General features: G+C 38.5%; 1 protein-coding gene across 1 annotated transcript; it reads right to left on the reverse strand.

The window, feature by feature from the left end:
• Positions 1–289: 289 nt before the first annotated feature.
• slc25a1 (solute carrier family 25 member 1) lies at positions 290–19,097 on the reverse strand. Its single transcript, XM_004072164.4, has 9 exons — positions 18,700–19,097; positions 9,670–9,777; positions 8,862–8,961; positions 3,579–3,717; positions 3,043–3,127; positions 2,814–2,918; positions 2,540–2,655; positions 2,171–2,244; positions 290–1,866 (listed from the first exon to the last, which is right to left on the reverse strand). The coding sequence occupies exons 1-9, from the start codon at positions 18,809–18,811 to the stop codon at positions 1,752–1,754; spliced, it is 954 nt and encodes a 317-aa protein (XP_004072212.1). The 5' UTR covers positions 18,812–19,097; the 3' UTR covers positions 290–1,751.
• Positions 19,098–20,231: the final 1,134 nt, after the last annotated feature.

The raw sequence follows: 20,231 nt of genomic DNA on the forward strand, positions 1-20,231 counted from the left end.
CTGCATTTTCAGATGTTTTTGTCTCCTGGTTCAGTTTTTCTCCAAACTCTTATTGTTTCTACGGTTTTCTTCAGATCTGAGCATTCCTCACTGAGAGCTCATGACTGTCCTGTGTTTGAAGAACGAAAGCTTAGTCAGCCAATATGACTTTTAGCCAAAACTGGGACAATGAACCCTGTTGTGGTCTGCTCTCCCCAGCCGGCTTGGTTTGTCCTTGAAACTATTAGTTGCAACCAAGAGGCCAAAACACAAGACAAGGGAGCGAGGAAGGATCAAACAACAACCTATCTGTGCACTTTCAAGGTTTCAAACACTACGTTTAATGACTTTTTAATTCTCCTTTCAACACAAGACTTCCCACAGTTTTCAGACAGAAAGAGGACGTCGCATTATAGCTGCACAACTGTTGTTGTTGAGAGCCACAAAGCCTAAGCACACCCCCACACAAACACAACCCAGAATGGACACATATTTACTTCTGGGTGTTGGCAGTAGAGCAGCATTTGTTTGATTACACAGAAAAATGACCAAAATGCAAGGGGGGAAAAAAAACAAAGAATTACTGTTTTCTACCAAGAGTGACAGCAAAGTGAACAAAAAAAACTCTCATTTGTGAACAAACACCAAAGACAAAAAGGCACATTCGTTAAAAGAGTGACCTGCATGGATCATGGCACTAAAAGTTGCAGCAACACAAAGTGATTCCCAAATGTTCTCCTCCCCATCTCAAGTTCTACATCACGTCTAGAACATGTGATTAACATCAATAAAGGGGTGAATTTAAAAAAACAACAACAATCACAAATGTGAAAGAAATGACATTTCACCATCAAACCTCCTGATGGAGACAAAACCTGCAGCAAATAGGATCAGTGCTAAAAATCAAAAGAAAAACAGGTTGAATTTCATAAATCAGTTCTGGTGAAAAATTTATATTTTTTTCTATATAACTCCGTGTGACTGAGGCCTTTTTTTCAACAGTTATTCAAGTTCACATGTTACATACACTTTTGCCACAGACTGACATTTAAAGTCTCCTCTACATCAAACATTCAATCTGAATAAATACATGTTTAATACAATGTTTTTTAAACAATAAATCCTTTATTTTCTTTGCTGTTTTTAAAATAATTGACTCTCATTTTTCAATTCTGACTAAACTTTCATTTTATAACATGTTTGGCATTTACCACAAAGCTAAAACAAATTGATAATAAGAATTAACAATCAACGCTTTATTAAAACACTTAGTATGATATAAAACTAATATCTTTTGAAGGCATTGCTGCGGTTCGTGTGGATGTAAACTACAACCAGCTGCGGTCTGCTTTCTCTGGATTGAAACCAAGGTTTTGCAGAAGAGCAGACAGAGAGCGGACTGGAGAAAGTTCAGACTAACACCTGCTGTCTTACAGTAAACATCGGAGAAACAGCTGTGAACATGTGGAAGGAGCATTCTGGGAAATTACATCCAGAAAACTCACAGAGGAGGAGAAAACCTGAAAATGTGCATTTTTTGGCTCTGGCAGAGTTAAATAGATGTATTTAGAAACGTGAGATTTTCTTTTTTAAAACATGAAAGCTACTTTGAAACCTTTAAAAAGAGAAAAACCATTAAGGGGAGTACCTTTTTCCATCTAACCCTGATCTAGCTCTCAGTTTCTGCAGCTGGCTTTAGCTTTAGAAACAAAAAAGTTTTCTAAACTTGGATCCACAAGGGAAGCTCTCTTCTACTGCCACGCTTTAGCAGCTCACTCTGTTTTCCAAACCTTATTCAGGCCCTTCACCACTTCCTCGTAGATGATGAAGACTATGGCCACATCCAGACACACACGGCCCAGCCGCGGGACTGTCCCTTTGTAGAAACTGCAGGTGAACCACAACAAAAAAAGCATCAGTGTTGGAAAAATACCTCATTGGGTTGCTGATAAATGCATTTGCTCCCATTTTCTATTTTCTTGCCTTTATGGTAAAAGGATTCAACATGTTCTTTATTTTCTTTTACTTTACAAGACTTAAATTGTCGGATAAATTGTGAAATATTTCAGTCCAGATGCACTGAGAACTTATTTGTATATCTGTGCTAATTTGAAACACAAAAAAGAAATACAAAAATATCTCTGTTAGATGAGAGATTGACAAAAAAAATTGGAAATAACCACAAACTTACGCTGCCAAGCCTTCATATTTGAGAATCTTTACAGCGCAGTCCAACGTGCTTTTATATTTATGAGCATCAAGACCCTTGAAGGAAAAACAGTTTCACTTTATTGATTGATTTAGTTTATTTCAAGCAATTTCAGAAACAAAAAGAAAGGGAAAAAGACAAAAAAGTAATTAAACGCACATATATCCAATCTAATTAAGATAATAACTCATGAACTGTTGAGAAAATTAAGGAAAATAAAAGAAAAAGATGCTATCTTCTTTACTTATAATTACTCCTAATCGTGCATATTACATAGTTGACATTTTCCAATTCTTCACGGTTAGATTATTCATGTCAGATCCAAAAATTTCTCAGGTCAGGTGGTTTTACCTGCATCCGTGTCTTAATGACGTCCAGTGGAGTGTTTCCAAACACACTTGCTGCTCCTGCTATTGCTCCGAAGAGTCCCGTCACCAAAGGATTTAAAGCTTTATTTGGGTTATCTCCTTAATTTAAAAGAAAATATGAGTCAACAACAGTAAACAACGACCCCTGATCTAGTTTGAAAATTTCTTTATGGTCTGGAAAAGATTAAAATTTATCTCCAAGCTACACCTTTAAAAGCTAGATAACCTCTATGCCAAATAAAGACGTGCGAACGGACCTTTGTACCAGTTCCTGAGAGACGTCATGACAAAAAAGCGAATAGCTTGGTTGGATCCTTGTTTGAGGACGGTTGCTGTTAATCCCTGATACGTCCCTCTTAATCCTGATCAGGTCAGAAACAAAAGATTTCATTCCATCCAACATTTCAGAAAAGAATGTGCCTCTGTGTCAGCTGCAGTACCCCATCTCACCAGTAGATGTCAGCTGCAATCAAACACTTTCCATACCTTGAGAGCGAACAATCTCTCTGACTCCATGGAAGAAGCCTCTGTATTTTGGGTTGCCGGAAGTCTGGTCGTGAATGAATTTCACCTTGAGAGATAAAGAGAACACAATGACCAAAACCCAAAACCTGACTCTTATCAGAACACGACCTGATTAAGAAATACTGCATACAAATCAGCCCAGTGCCCGTTAAAAGAGCTTTGAGTGATGCTATAAACCTTACAGAGAAAATTCACTGTAATGTGTTGTGCAAACCTTTTTCTAGAAAAAAAAATTCATTTTTTAAAATATCCCCAGAGATTGTACTTTTTTTAACAGAAGGGCAGCAGAATTCTTGAAAGAGGTTTAAGCTCCTTTAAAAAAAACATTCAAAGTTTGTGGAAAGTAAAGTTTTTGCAAAATAACTATAAAGAGTTTTAAATTAAAATCAGTAACTCAAAGAAGAAGTTCATCAGTGTCTGAACTTTACAGTTTGGTCCTTTAGGGTTTTAGTCTGTGGGAAACTTTCCCTGTCGTAGGTTGTAAGTTGTGTTCATACCTTAACAGTTTCCATGGGACAGACCACCAGCACCGCCTCCATGACGCCCGCTCCGAGCCCACACAGCAGGCCACTGGTGCTGTCCAGCCGGCCGGACTCATCCTTGGCCCGATTACTGAGGATTTCAAACACCCCAAACCTGACAGAACAGACGTGAGAGCAAAAAATGAAGGAAAAAAAAAAATTTTAATGGCTGTTTAGAGTAAACCACTGGGTCTGTAACCTTAACCCTTGTGCTATCCTAGGCACTTTAACATTGGGAGTTGGGTCATCTAGACCCACTAGACAGTGCTCTGAACCTTTTTTCTTCAATGATTTGTGATCTTCACTGGTGTCCATGGATTACATGAAATCTTTCCACCTTTATCCACCTTTGTCATGGTAGGGAGAACACGTCAATGTAAGGGTGGGGTCATAGGATAGCACAAGGGTTATACACAAAAAGAGCCAATTTCTTATAGACTAAAACCCAGAAAAAGCTGCAAATTCCCACTTGACCTTTTTAAGAAATAAACTTTATATATATATGTTTTTAAAGCCATCAAGTCTTTTATTTTTGAAATGTGTTGCTTTCAAATATGTACAAATATTAGTATAACAGTGTTATATATTTCTATAAATAAAAGTCATTTGCTTTTTTTTTTCTACTTTTGAGAACAGCAAATAAAAGTTCCTTTCAAAATAAAATATATCCTGTGTCAAATAAGATCCCCCTGACACAGCAGATTTACTTGAATTAAAAACGGGAGACAGTCAGGTCAAACATGGTGTTTTCTATCAATATGGTGCCTTTTCTCCTAATTGTATTAAATGTAAACAGGAAAAGAAATTTAGATTCTATTCTTTAAGTACTTTGCTCCTGAATAGCAACTAGATGCTGTAAAGTTAAGATCGGACTGTGTGCTTTAAGCTTATTCTAAAAAATAAACCACCACAAAGCTTAACAAACTAGAACAAATTAACCACTAAAAAGCCATTATTTTTTCTAAGTATTTGTATTTTTTCATTGAAGCCAAAGAGTGACGATAGAAAGATAAAAGAGGCTCCAAAGCTTCAGGCTGCAGACCCCTGGATTGGACAGTTTGTGAGGAAAAAATGTTTCATTCGATTTTGGCATGAAAAATGGGAAATACTATCCAGTTAAACAATACATGTTCAACTCATTGAACCCCTTGCTAGTTTGATTTATTTAATTTAAGATAGTTTTGTTTCAATTTAGAAAAAAAAAAGTATGTTGCAGCTCTCAGCAACATTTTCAAATGGCTGGCGGTGACACAGTGGTCGGCTCAGTGAGAGGTCCTGGTTCTAATCTCGGCTAGAATATTTTCGTGTGGAGTTTGCATGTTCATCCCTGTGCACTCCAACTTCCCCCTACAGTCCAAAAAACCTGCTTCTAGAAAAGTACGTTTATTTGATGACAGCACCAGGGTGAAATCAAGAAAAATGAAAGATGCTTGGAGCAAGGAGCAGAATCGCCAAAAGTCAAAAAGCTTAATTTTGACTCAGATTAGACAGACTGTGAAAGTGCAAAAATGTTTTAAGGCATAATCCTGATTATCTGCTGCATCCTCACTAAAGATGTGGCGTGTTTGTAACCATCAACTGACCAGAAAAGAACCACTTTGGTTTTTCTCCACAATCAGAAAATGTTGTGCCGGTGAGCCTTTTAGAAGAAAGGTTATTTTTAGAAGGAGCCGAATTGTGGCGACAGCCGGACCCTGTCAGGAAGATGTAGCACAGGGGAGGGGGAGAACTGCCAGAGAGCATTGATGAATGCTGTGATTTCTGCTGTCTGTCTTTACTCAAACGGCGTTAGGGTCTGAACTTTATTTTTTTATTTTTTTACAGTGAGGTGCATTTGTGGTCATTCTCCAGCTGAGAAATCAGTAAGTCGGTCCCCAGTCTCTTTATGTGCCAGAGTTCAATTAAGCTTGACACTCAGTGTTTCCTTCAATAGGCTCACTAGGGTGTGAGCTTTGAGGCTGAAACGCACCGCATACAGTAACTGCTGCCCATTTATCTTCTATAATTGGCTGAGATGATTTTGTTTTTTTTATTTTCTGCGTCTCCTTTTCTGCTTAAAATTTCTCCTCGTCTCATTAAGCCTTCACATCTGTTCTTGCAGTTTTTGCTGCAGTCAGTTGGAAAAAACACACTTTGCAGAGTTAAATGGCTCCCACTGTCGAGCATGAGTGAACCTCACACAGGTAAAGAGCTCCTTTCTTCACAATGTAAAAGATGAGATGTACCTGCACATATAAAGCTTCTCTGGAAACACAAACGCTGTTCATTAAGGAGGAAAAACATCACCGCTGGGCTTACTTCACTCACCAATTACATGCAGCCTAAACTTTTCAGAATAAGACGCACATTTTTGGCTGACAGCCACAGTTAAATGAGTCATCCTCGACAGTCCAATCTTCATTAGCGGCTCTACGAGGTCAGATCATCGCATGTGGATGAAGGTGAGGAGGACATGGAAATACAGCGCTGGAGAGGATGGAGGGATGTTGGTGTGGATGAAGAGCTCATAAGAAGAAAAGGTTAAAGGCTCAATTGCGTGTCCCCCTCCCTCACATCTCTGACAATCTTCTATAGTGCTCTACTGATGGTGGAAGGGTAATCAGCTAATGGGATGGAGGAGATGGAGCGCTGGGGAGAAAAGGAGCAGGAAAGGAGATGATGGAGAGGAGGATATGCTGGATAAATTCATTCAAATATGTCTAAATTCAGATCTTTAAACAAGATCTTTATCGATTTAAAATTTCAAGTTTTTACTGGGAAAGAGCTAATTTGATTTTTTTTTGTTTAATTTACTTCTTTTACCTAAATTAAATGTGAAGTACTAGATTTTGATCAAGCATCAATTCATGTCACAGTCCCCCACAGTCTGCAGAAAAAACCTGAGACAATATCTTTAAAAGTATTTGTTATGTTCATTACTTCCGGTCCCTAAATTAGTGTTTTTCAACCTTTTTTGAGCCAAGGCCCACTTTATCCTTGACAAAAATCCTGCGGCACACCAGCAACCAAAAATTGAAAAAAGGAGAAACTCTACAGTCTGCATTGATGTACAGTCCCTCCACAATCTCACGCGCATTTTTGTGCTAATTGTGGCAGAAAAAGCTGGAAGTTGCAGCTGTTTTTTCTAAAAGATGCAATAAAGGTTAAGTTAGTTTTCTGTAATAATTTTCAACTAAATTATTTGAAATTTTACACTAGTAGTTGTTTTTTCCTCCAGTTTATTAACATGCAATTTTATGCAACCTCACAAAAAACAAATATATACGTTCTAAATGATCATTTTTTTTATATTTATTTCAATGTTGGTGCAAAGTCAACTGTAATTTTTGAACAATTATATGATCACAATATGTTTGATAAAATTTACACTAAAAAACTAACATTATAACTATGTTTTCTGTAGCTACACAAAAAGTGAACATGTTGAAGTTTTATTAGTTTTTGTGTTGTCTTCAGCAAAGAGGAAGTCTTAGAAAACTTTAACAAAACGTTTTTATTTCTTTTTATGTCTAATTTCCACATTTTTAAACAGACTGCAATTGAGGAGCCTGCAAGGTGCACACACACGCATCACTTGAACAGCACTAATGGGCTCTTGGCGCAGTGCTCATAATTTGGGATCAAAAATCTCTACAACACACCTGTGTCTCCCCTATCTCACCCTTATGTGTTGTTTCAGTGTTCTCTACGACCTGTCGCACGCAGCAGGCTCATAGAAAAAATGTCCAATTCCATTTTGGTTCAACGGGATCACCAAGAGGTCTATAAATTTGATATTTGTTGCAAGCCCCGTGCAGGTTTACCCATTTTTACCCACATACAGCCCCTATCCAGACGTAAGGGCATTTGTGACTAAGTGAGAGGAGGGCAGGGGCATACAAAGGGTAGCTTTTTATTTATTTTTATAATTTAGCTGCAGGAAAAATGAGAAAATAACCACTTCAGTGAAGGTACAACCTTCAGAATGGTAGTAAGTAATTTCTTTACAAAACATTATTGACTCTTACAGAGTTTATCCAGGTCTAAATCTCTGTGTTCAGCAAAAGTAAACTCTGTAATCATGAAAGTTAAATCAGATGTTAAAGCACAAAAAGCAATAAACGTCTCCGCTCCATCAGCGCTCAGAAAAATTCTCCTTAAAACAGATTCTAAAGCCTCTCAGCTCCCTGTGGCAATGATACTGACAGCTCTGACAATGTGCACAAGTGTGCACACACACACAGTGCATCTGCACACACAACAGCAGCAACAACAACAACCCAAGTCTCAATCTCTTTACCCCTCTGAGACCCTGTCTGAGTTTGAATGGCATCTTTGCTCTGCCTGGCTGGGCCTGCCGCTCTATCAAACAGACACATGCTGCCCTCCAGCATAACACAACACAGTGTTTCACACTGACACACACATGCACACACACACTGAAAGAATGAAAGAGAGAAAAAAAAAGCAGAATCACAGAACAAAAAGGCAACAACAAATGCATGCAAAAGGTGTGCATGTGCATGCACAAGACCTGCAATGCGCACGCTTGTCTGTGGATAAATGCCACAGCAGTGAAATAACAACATAATTATTCCAATGGCTAATGTGGTTTTTCTGCTGAGCCTTGAGGGTAATGGCATAGAATAATTGGAATGTGTGAGTTTTTAGGCAGAAAATCACCTCCTCTTAACTAAATGTATTATTGTTATTTAACATACTTTACTGGATCTTTACAAATTGATGAAATTACAAAATACACACCAGTTAAAGCTTTTTATTTGTTCATATTATCATGCATTGTTTCCAACATTTCTTACTAAAATAAGAGGGAAATTCTGTAACTATCTGGCTTCCTTCCTTCCAAATCTTCCATTTGGAGGGTTTCGACTTTATGTCATGCTCAAACGTTACTTTTTTGGATAAAACATAGAGTTTATCCTTGATGATTCTGAGTCTTTCCTGCAGCTGAACGGGGATTGTTCTGGTTTCTTTTCTCCACTCTGCTTTCTTTCTGGTGTTTACATGGACTGTTACACTGAATGATTAAGAGAGATGCCACCTGTATTTAGTCTGAAAGATTCTTCTTGATGAAGGAGAGTCTCCACTCCTCAGTCTCTTATATTTCAAGGAACAATTTGGTCACATCATCATCTAATCATGTATCAGGATTATAACTAAACTTTTTGTTGTTCTGGTTCCCTACTGTTTTCTGCTCTGTAGCACTCCCTTAGTTATTAAACAGGATTAATGAAGCAAAACCAAAAGAACTCCTCATACCTAACAGCAGATTTGGGTATAGATCCATACAGCAATGAGCTGAGCCCTCTGTACAGTCCTTTAACGCCGTGACCCTTCACCGTCTGCCTCACACAGTCGACTGGAAAAAGAAACACACAAAATGCATGACAAACATCCACAACCCGAGGTTTTAACAACTTAAAATCGAGTGGAAATGTTAGATCTTAAAGCTGCCAATCAAAATAAAGAAAAGCAAAACTGTTTTCATTGAGATTTTGCAGAAAACACACTACTAATAAAGAAAATAAAGGTGTGGAATCTACAGTTTCTCTGGAATTAAAATGATTTTGGTTATTTTTCTAGAAGTCTCCGTAGAAAAACAAAATCACACACTTGTGTTTCACACGTGAACTCATAACATACAAAAATGCTTTTCATGCAATTATGTCACAAAGAAAATTTTACAAAAGCAAAAAAAGCAGCAAGTTTTTTCACTCGTTCATGTCAGAAATACATTTATTCCTGGGGAGTTCAGTCCAGCAGACTGTGATGCTTGATTAAAAATAAATAAATAACAGCCGAGCGAGAAGAAGCAACAGCTGTCTGAAGGGCTCATTAGCATAGTCTCCAACCCACAAGGCTCCAGCTGAAGTGTACTGATCGGGGTTCATCCGTGCTTGTGTGGATTTGTCTGTTCTTACTCATATAAACAAGCACAGTGACAGCCTGCCAGAATCACTGATGTACATGTGGATGGCGCTAATTAAATAATGAGCTCCTGAGAGAGACAGACGCAAAAAACGGAGCCTGCATGGATGAAAGGACAGAGAGGCAGACGGATACCCACCTACTCCTCTGTATTTCGGTGGGTTGGCCCTCTCGTCCAGCTGTAACTGGGTCTTGACATATTCTGTTGGAAAAGTGATGCAGATCTCTATGCCACCTGCAATTCCACCTGCAAACAAAGCAAAAAAACTAAATCAAAGGGTTAATTTAAAAATATTCTCTAAAACAGTCACAAATGAAGGTGAAGGACCAACAGCAGGTTGTATTAACACGTATTAAAGGCTCTCTCCAATCTTCTTTAGATTGATTGTAAAAGCCTTCCCAGTGATCTTAAGTGTGATTACGCAGATTTGAGCAAAGAGCAAAAAACCTGTGTCATTTTCTAGGACATTGTTTCCAAAGTTCCTTGGAAAGTCACCTTTGAGCTGTGGGTTGGGGACTTTTGGCACGGAGCAACCCCGCCCCCCTTCTCCTCCCTGTTACTGTAGAGCTTGAAGCAGAAAGCTTAACGTATTTTCTCGACAAAAATATGTTCTTTATAAAATCGGATTTATTAACATTGATTTGAATAAAGAAATGCCCAGAAATGCAAATTTGAGCTTAATTTTCTTTATAAATTTACTCTATCATCAGAAAAATGCCACAAGGACATGTTAAAAGTACCAATTTTCATCGTAGTGGTTCTTTAAGTCCAACTGCAGCTTTCCCAAACCTTCCTCAGGCCCCTGGCCCTTTACGAACCCCAAGCTGGTGCCATTACGTCATGAATCATTACAGTGACTCTGCAGATGGCTTTTAGTCCATAAACATTAAAAGCATTGCTGCCGAGGGAGGAAGAGTAACGAGCTGCACAAAGATGAATCAACTGTTCCCCTCATGGGGAAAGCAGACCCGACCAAGCACAGAAAAGACTGGACGTGATTGAATTTGTTTTTGTTTGCAAGAAGAAAAAATGCGCATACATGAAACAAAGAATACGTGGAGCTTCAGCGGGCGGATGGAAATTAGTCCAAAACAGCAGCCAATGCACAAAGAAGATGGCTTCCAAGAAAAGGGTTTTAAAGAGAGAGAGAGATGACAATAATTAAATTATCCACTCAGGCTGCAGGGAGGGGCTCCATTACTGGGGCCAAGACTATCCATTACCTCAATGACATGGGCACACACATTCACCGTACACACACATCATGCACTTGCACAGAAACACACCAATCTCCTGGAGGTAAAGAAACCTTAACAAACATCATTAAAAGCTGACTCAAGAGGCTCAGATTCTGGGATTTCCATGACTTTCTTTAGCTTCATAAAGAAAACTAACATTAAACCTTTAAGGGGCTCACCATTTCTATTATATAAGTTTTTTTGGTTCAATTTATCATTGAAGTCAAAATCATATACTTCTTGATCCAACGAATTAAAAAAAATCTGACGTATTCCATTGTTCTTCTGTCACTAAAAAGTGTACTAGATATCAAGGTCATCTGTCATTATAAGGAAATTCACTGCTGTGGTTTTCCTCTCTGCTCTTTTTTTCTCTCAGCTCGATTTTATAATGGTTCAAGTCATTTCCATTAACAACTTGCCTCAACCAATTCATTGATTAAACCATTTAGTCGTTACACCGCTTTATTTTTTTTATTTTTTATTTTCTGGCAAATTTCTCTTTGTTGTAACAATGGATTAACATTTTTTTAAATCATACATATTACAAGTTTGTCTTCCTATTCTTCTCTTTTCTATTATTAGTAGTGATTGGAAAAAAATCTCTGCAGTGGTAAAAATATTTTGCAAAGATTTTGCTTTTAAAAAAATCCTAAATAACATTTTCCACAAAGGAACAAACGCACCTATCAGGTTACAGATTAGACTTTTCAGAAGAACATCCTCCGTTCTTCTGATCAGTATGAAGAAGTGAGTGCCAGTGAGCTGCGATTCAACAGAAATCACAGGAGATCCTGATCTGGGATCAGTTGTGTCTGTGGGAAATGCAAACACTGACCATCATTCGTGTCATTTCGGCAAAGAACAAGCTAGCCAGCAGTCTGTCAGAGGCAACAACTCTGCCTCACAAACACGATCCATCCTAATCAGACCTGCTGGTGGAGGAGATGCAGCTTGTTTGTCTTCTGGTCCATTTTGCAGACACACACTTTTATGGATGACACCTGGAATGACTCTTGTGTAGCTGCCAAACGTGGGTTGTGTGAGCAAAATGGTCATTAATCTTTATCTCCACAGTCTTTTCTACGCAGCTCCCCCTCTTCCTCCCTTTCTCAAGATTGTGTCATAAAAATCAATGAATCCACATAGAAATTTGTCACTTACTATTACCAGTGAAAAAAATTGAAATGGCAAAGAAGTGATGCTGGGAGCGGGCCTTTACATGAAAAATACCATTTCCTCAAACTAACAGTTAAATAAATCACAGCAGAGAGCGACTGAGCGGATTTACTACTTAATGCTGTCCTTCTTAAGCCAGACAATAATTTATAACTTAATCAACACGGCAGGTGCCGAGCTCGTGCTGCTCTCAGCCTCAGTCTGAAGACAGCATGTGGAAATTTAAATCCCTATTTGACGTGGAACTCAAAACTCAAAAAGCAGAGGAATTAACGGCACAATCTCTGAAGGTTTGGACCCTGATTGGACAGATTTACTTCACGAATGGTTGAACAGGGAAAAGTTGTTTAGTAAAATCTGGGCTTTTATGATTTATATCTAAGCTGCCAGCATTAAAGTCCCACTCCGATCCTCTTTTAATCTATTGTAAAAGCCTTCCCAGAGTTCTTTTAATTATGATGATGCCGATTTCAGCCAAATAAAAAAAAAAGAAAAGAAAAAAAGTGTTGTTTTCTAGGACAGAGTTTCTGCAGAGCGGCATTAGTTCATTAGAGATTTGCCTGAGTTGTGGGCGGGACTGTTGGTGTGGAGGAAGCCTGCCTTCCTTTTTATTTTTTGAGAAAGGGACCATGTATTAACGGACATTACAACGACTATAAAATATGCCAGATTATAGCCGCAGGCTGATTTCTATCTGAAGTCCCTTGTCCAGTTGACGTTAAAAGAAACAAAACAGAGTTTGAGATATAGTAAAATTATAAAACATGGGTAATAGACAGTATTAATTTAGAATAAAATTAAAACAAATACATTTTTTTAAAATCAGTGCCTGTTTTAATATTGATCAAATTTTCCTATTTCTGGTCATTTGTGATTGCACATTTGAGATTCCTAAATCCACAGTTTCAGTTTTTTTAAATGACAAAATTGACGCTTTATCTTATGGTATGTTATACCAAAAGGTTGATCCCTGGAATGACAATACATTTTGTGGAAAAAAAGAGATTTGTCCAAATGGAATCTAACAGTCACCTCTAACAACAGCCCGAGTTACTCTGGAGGAGCCTCTGAGTGATTTCCCATCATCCCTTTGTCTACTCTCTCTCCACCTAGCTTACAGCCCCTTACCACCCCAACCTACTGCTGCAACAAAAATTGCCATATTAGAGCCATCCAGCCGTACAGTTTTGAGCCAGATACCAGCTCAGATGAGGAAAACAAAGACACACATGGATCGATTTGTCTACAAATGTATGCATCAGAATGGAGCAGAGCAGGGAGCTTGTGGCCCGCCGACTGTAGCACTGACATCACTACAAGCTTTTTCCGTCATCTGTTCCTGATTAACAGCAATTTCAATAAAGAGGTACTCAGAAATGCAATTTGGAGCCTAATTTTCGTAATATTTGTCCTCGATCATCAGAAAAATGCCACAAGAAAATGTTAAAAACTCCATTTTCATTGGAGTAAACTACAAATTACTTTAAAAAACAAACAAAAAACAACACACAGAGGCAGGAAAAATCTACCATCTGGAATCCAAAGTAAAAATGTGGCGGTAATATGTTAAATCTCTATAAAAAAAAACAAAAGCAGGTACAGATAATAATAAGTTCAACTGAAAAACCCTTTTAGACGGCAGAACGGTACTCACAGCCACTTTTCTATAGAACCAGGAGGAGAGGAGAGGAGGTGAGCCAACAGCTGACAGGGAGGAACCTCCTCTGAAATCCTCTCCAGCCTGATGTTCACCGGCACTAATGAGCGCCTGAAACATCTGGTTCAATGGGAACGTTTGGTTTATGTCAAGAGAAAATGACATTTCAGAAAACTCTGACGTTCATACGAGGCTCCATTTTCTTCAACTTTCTTCATTTTTGTTATTCTGCTGATTCACTTTATTCAAGAACAGTTTAACTCAAAGGCTATTTTGATGGTTTTTAATAAGTTGTAAGAATTTATACTCAAAATAAAGAACAATCAAGGCATTTGAAATGATTAATTTAGACTACAAATGAATTGGAATAATCAATTATTCACCCTGCCTTCCCCCAACAGTAGCTGGGATAGGCTCCAGCAGCCCATGACCCCGAAAAGGAATCAGCAGGCTCACAAGCTGGATGGATAATTAACAGTTGTGCTGATTTTTATTTCAAACTTTGCACAGCAATCTCTCTGGGGGGAGGATCTCAGGAGTGTGGTCCTGAAGGGGGACGACGCCATCACATCCACATCTCTGGCACAAATGAAGCCCGAGGAGTGATGCTTCAAACGGGAAGTGTCCCGTAAACATTCCTGAAAATGAGTCTGTGCATAAGATAAAAGGAACGTTCCCCATTCTTTCTGCTTCCACTGCCTTGTGGGCTTTTAATTTTGCAGTCATTCTTAATTACTGAGAGGATATTGATTAATTTTACATACAAAATGCTTTGAAGCCTGCAGCACTAAAATGAAATGCTGACTTAAATCAACAGAAAAAGCCGGCTCTTGCTTTTTTGCTGTTTACACCTGGAGACAAGACTACAAACAGTTTTAAAGCCCAAGAGCAGTTTTCTTTTTCAGCATCTTACACTGACGTCACGTTGTTTAAATGTTGAGTTAACTACCCTTTACATCAATCTTAAACTTTAGCTGTATCATTGCAAAAACATCAGTTTTGTAGATTTTCTCAAATATGTTTGAGGCCAAACTGAAACCAGTTTACCTGTGAGACAAGGGCTTCATATATGGATGCAAAATGACAAAAAACCAAAAATCTAAGTACTGGTTTGGGATACTGGGTCTAGCATTGTGTTGAATCCCAGAGTTGTCTTTAAACAGATCTCATTTCTACATCAGCTCTTAACATGCTGAATGGCTCCTGTAGTATCTGAGATGCAGCTTTCAAGTTTGAATGTGTTTTTCTGAATGATGTCTGACTGCAGGGGGAGGGCAGGTTTGTTGGGATGGATTGTTTTCTTCTTTGAAACGATCTCTGCTGGCCTAAAAATTAGAAATTTGTTTGGAAACTGTTTATAAACCTTTTCTGGAAGGTTTTCTGTTGGTCTCACTGTAAGCAGCGAAGGGCGTTAAATGTCCAATTTAAGCATTACTGAAGTAGAATAGAATAGAATAAAACTTGATTAATTCTACAAAGGGGTATTGTCACCATAGCTCAATTAAAAGCTGCAGATAGATGTCAAATAACACTAAAACTACACTTTATCATTTTGTACTGTGTATAATTGATACGGTTTTGATTTATGCATTCAATTTTTTTTGATTTTTGTTTAAAATTTTAAGGTTTTTGGTTTTATTTTGTTGTCCGATTTAAGTTTTTGCTTTACGACGTTAAAAATGAAGCAATAGGTTTACATTTTTGAACTATGAAGATGTGTTTTTTTATGTACTTGTACAAATATTATTTTTCCCTTTCCTACCAAATCCTGCCTTTCAGATTTCTACTTTTCAGTTCCTGTGTGCAAACTTTCCAGCTGAGCATTTTGGAGCTTTTGGTTGATATTGCCCTCAGTTCTGAGCAGTTGAGGCAAAATGTGAAGGTTCTGACAGCGTTGAAAGATCGTTGGAAAGGAACCATTTTTCTTGGTTTGAACAGAGTGCATTTGAGGCAGAGAACTTAATTACTTCTAAACTGATTAACGTGAGCTTTCAGAAGATTAATGTTGCATTCCTGTCCAGTTTGACAGAAGAGTCTAAAGAATTGAAAAACAAAACCAGTCGGAGGCTTAATAAGATATGTGGTATGATGATAAAAAGCAAAAACGGATATAGAAATCCTCTAAGGGATCTGACAGAATCCTCCAGTAGAATCATGACAAATATCTAAGAGAAGAGATTAGAGATTTGGGCAGAGAATAAGGAGTGGTTAGGGTTGGTATGGATGACTGCGCTGTGATTTATCGTCTCTCCCCTTGATACCCGGGTCTGAAAGGAGTGAGACGAGTGGAAGGGAGAGGACTCGGCGTGTCGCCTGTGACGCGAGGAAAGTGGGAGTAAGGCAGAGTTTGACGAGCCCTCCGAGCCTGAGAGGAGACAGCCTCTCAGAAAACAGAGCTGGCTGCCCCAAAGCCAGAAACAGAGGGATCACGGAGGGAAAACAAGAATAAAAATCATAAAGATACAAAAAACAATTAAAGTGTGATAGTATTTAGTAGAAACATTCTGAGTATCTCCCTGTTGAGCAGCAGAGGTCCACATAAAAGCCCCCCCAGAGTGGGTGGAAGGACAACCAGAGTCCTATTTAGGCCACAGTCTTTCCCTCAGGCGTCTCGCAGACAAAACTCTCCCTCCTTCCACGCCTCAGCTTCAGTCATCATCACTGAAAATGGTGCCCCCCTCCTCCCAGCCGCTATCTGCAGGCTCTCTGAGCCATTAGGCTGTGACCTTCCTCTTGCTTTGTCTACAGAGCCATCAGCCATGTTCAAGCGCATCTCTGTGCCGCAACTGGCAAAACAGTCAGGTAGCATTTGGAAAGTGGAGCTGGATTAAGGAAAACAACGTTTTCAGTGTTTCAGCTGTGCAGACTCAAAGAAACCAGCCGAGTCATCAAAATGAGTGGCTGAAAGTAGGTTGAAAAACTTGATCAACAGGCTGGATGCATGATAAACGGCACAGTGGGAACAGCGAGGAGCACGACCAGTCAGTCAGGCTGCACAGGACTGACGGGGACCAAGGAGTCAGCACAGTTATGGTTGTCAGCACGAAGCTCCTGTGGTTTTTCCTTCTGCCTTTTCAATCCGATCATGCAATCAGTCAGCACTTCATCTGTTTGTAACCTCCAATTGTTTTCAGTGGTGTTTAGATGGAAAACAGTGACGTGATTGAGTCGTTTCCACGTTTCCAAACACATCCGATCATCCAGGAGATTAGTATGAGGTGTTCTGATGCTGCTTGGCACTAAACATGCACCTGAACTCACCACATGTGAGGTAAAAAAAATAGGATTACGTCGAGAAAAATGAAAAAATTATTTGAATCTTTAGTGAACTTACTGGTGTGTTTGCCATTCACATTGGATGTTTACAATTGTTGTAGTATCATTTAAAATTCAACATAAAGGATTATAGCTTAGAGATTTGAGAATTATTTGCTTTAAAACAAGCAGAACAAGAGTTTTAAAACATTTATACCCTTTGGAATAAATCTTTGGAAGCTCATTGTATATAGTTTTTATGATATTTTTACATATTTTGCCTTTATACATTTTTTAAATGTATCTAATCTTTGTTATAAAACATTAAAAGCCCATCAAGTTGACTGTTGTTGTGATGTTGGGCTATAAAAATGAAATTGAATTGAATTAAAATTAAAATTGAACTATGAAAAAAACTGTTAAATCTCAATTTTTGTGATTTTTCACAGTAAAAAATTGTCAAATTTAGTCCTAGAATGTGGGGTTTTTTTTGGACAGTTTCCAGTTCATCGTGGAATTATTGTGTTAAATAATGAAATATATTTCTAAAAAAAAAAGGTGTGGTTGTACTAAAAAGATGGATATGAAGCTTTTCCACAAACAAACAAATTGCAAAAAAAAAAGAAAAATTAAAAACTGCTCAAAAAGGTCCTGAACTACTAAGGGTGGTTTGAAGTCCACAGATTTATATTCAATGTTTGTTTGAAGCCAAAACAAAAATCTTGTTTTTCTTTTTTTTTTTTTTATCAAAAGGATTCATTGAAAACTATGAAACATTCAGTAAGTAACAGCTGCCAGAGCGCAACACTAAAATCAGCACAGAGCCGCTAAAAACCAGCATGAACCCTTCACACATAAGAGTGACTCTTCATCAGGTGGAGCTGCTGGAGCCTGATGCTGGAGGTCACAGGAGGGAACAGGAAGCCTTCAGAACTTGGTGCATGACAGCTTATTTTTGTGAACAACATAAAAATAACAAACCTTTGCAGGCGTCTCTAAATCAGAGTTTTCCTGAGACAAATGATAAATGATAGAACTCATCACGTGTTGATTCATTTAAACACTCTAATGAACTCATCAGAGACGAAAAGTGTCCAAACTGTTCAGGAAGACAATAGAATTGAAAGCTCATCAAGGTCAGCTGAGCAAGTTTTGGAACAGATAACGTTAAAGCAAGACAAACAAAATTAAAGACATTTGAAGGTCTAAAGTTTCAAGGCAATCAAGAATAAAATGTATCAGCAGCAACGATAAAGAGGCTCTTGGTGCTGCATTCTTAGTCCTTTGTGATCTGATGGCCATCACACAGTGCCGACACACACACACACACACACACACGATTGCATGCACTGTCCCAGGAGAAGGTCCTCTCAATGACATTACTGCACGCTCCAATTCAATTATGTGAATGGAATTTACAAAAGAATAAAATGCAGGGACCAGACCAACCGAAAGCAGCAGAGTTGGAGATGATTCAACATCTCCAAGGCTCAGATGGTTTTCTGCTATGTGGGTCTCTAGAGAAAAGAAGAACCTGCAGATATTTTTTTTGTTTTGTTTTGTTTTCTGAGCAACACGCTCATTTCAAAACCACAAAATCACAGTTTATTTTGCTGTGAGAAAAACACACCATAAACAGGTTATTCTGCAGCAGCCTCCTATATTTATTACCTTACTGATTGTTTGCCCACTAAATCCCTGCAGAACCTCTAATTTGACTCATTGGAACTTTTTTCACTTTGTCGTCTACTTTGCATGAAGTGAGGGCTTCAAACCATAACCAGCTGGTGTGTTCAGGTGACCCTCAGAAACAGGAGTGCGTGCGTTCTGTGAGCTCACCTGCCAGGATGGCTTTTCCCGGGTGGGTTAACTTCGCCTTTCCAGCCGGCGCCGCCGCCGCCAGACACCGCGGTCTGGAGAAAGGGTTGAAAAAGGAGCCACGATCTTGCATAGTTACTCCGTGAAATCTGAGGAAAACCACTTTTTTCCCCTCTTAAAGTGAGGTGAGGTGGGTCTAAAAACGCTGCGCCGTCCTGCCGGCGCGCCCTGGATGCAGGTGATCTCCGCTGCGCGCAGACGCTCTCCCGGATCTCTCGGTTGACAGTGGGCGGACACTCTTGAGGAAGTTGGGATCAACTACTTTCAATAAATGTTGTCTGTAACCATGGTAACGCCGGGGCTGAGCTACAGGGGATCCAATGAAGCTTGACTGCTCCTCTTGATTTTTAACGTTACGGTTGCAAAAAATGAAAAAAAAAAAAAAAAAAAAATCAGAACAGATTTTCCAGGTACATGGAATTAAACTGCATTCAGAGATGATTTTAAATATATTTCAGAAAAGTTAAAAACTACAATGGTGCAAAAGGGATAAATTAAATAGTTAAGTAAAGCATAAAAGGGGTGGGAATTCCAAGCAAATAACTTAACTCTTTTTGACAAACTACACATTTAATAGTTTTGGTGTGTCATGTAATAAAGTACAAATATGAATAATTAGAGGCCTAATGGTAACATTAACATGTGTCGTAGGTCTTTTACCTCTAGTTTTCCCAATTAAGTTGTAATTAATCATCAAAAATCTGATATAAATCTTCGGGGGGGCGAAAAAAAGACCCGTCACCCTCTGCGGGTGTTTCTCACCCAAGCTCGGGTCCTCTACCAGAGGCCTGGGAGCTGGAGGGTCCAGCGCAGTAACCTCTCTGTTCCTAGCACTGCGCTTTTCTCTGCTGAGATGTCTGATATCTGCTGTAGCCACTCCTCCAGTTTTGGGAGGCACCACAGGTGAAGGTGACAGTGGTGACAAATTTACTTGGATTTTGTTTATTTGGAAGCTTAATTATAATTAATAATTGATTATTCAAGCACTCTGGTTACTGCCCTGTGTGCTCCAATTAGGACTTGAATAATCAAGTCACAATTAAGCTTCCAAAATAAACAAAATCCAAGTAAAAAATTTTTATACCAACATGACTTTTGGTTCATTTTTACCTGCAAAGCTTCATTTTTAAATTCTTAAATCTTCCTTTAGAAAACTTTAATGCTTTTTTTCCCCCATTAAGCCTAAAATTTTTCTTTGTTTTTGTTTTTTTCATTCTAAGTTTTTTTTCCCTCTGCTGTCAGTTGCTAGGGTGACAAACAAATTTCCCACGTGTGGGATCAATAAAGTATTTCTGATTCTGATTCTGAAAATGCTTTTTTTTCTCATTTAATTTCTTCAACATTTTTTATTTTTTTATTCTTTATCACAAGTGTGTTTTGTCGATTTTCTGCATCTAAAAGTGTCTGTTACACTCAGTTGAAAAAGTGTCACAGAGCAAACATTAACTTAAAAAAAAAGAGTCTAACTGCACACTAAAACAGCCTCATTCTAT

Source organism: Oryzias latipes, chromosome 9 (assembly GCF_002234675.1).
Source record: "Oryzias latipes chromosome 9, ASM223467v1".
Taxonomy (NCBI): domain Eukaryota; kingdom Metazoa; phylum Chordata; class Actinopteri; order Beloniformes; family Adrianichthyidae; genus Oryzias; species Oryzias latipes.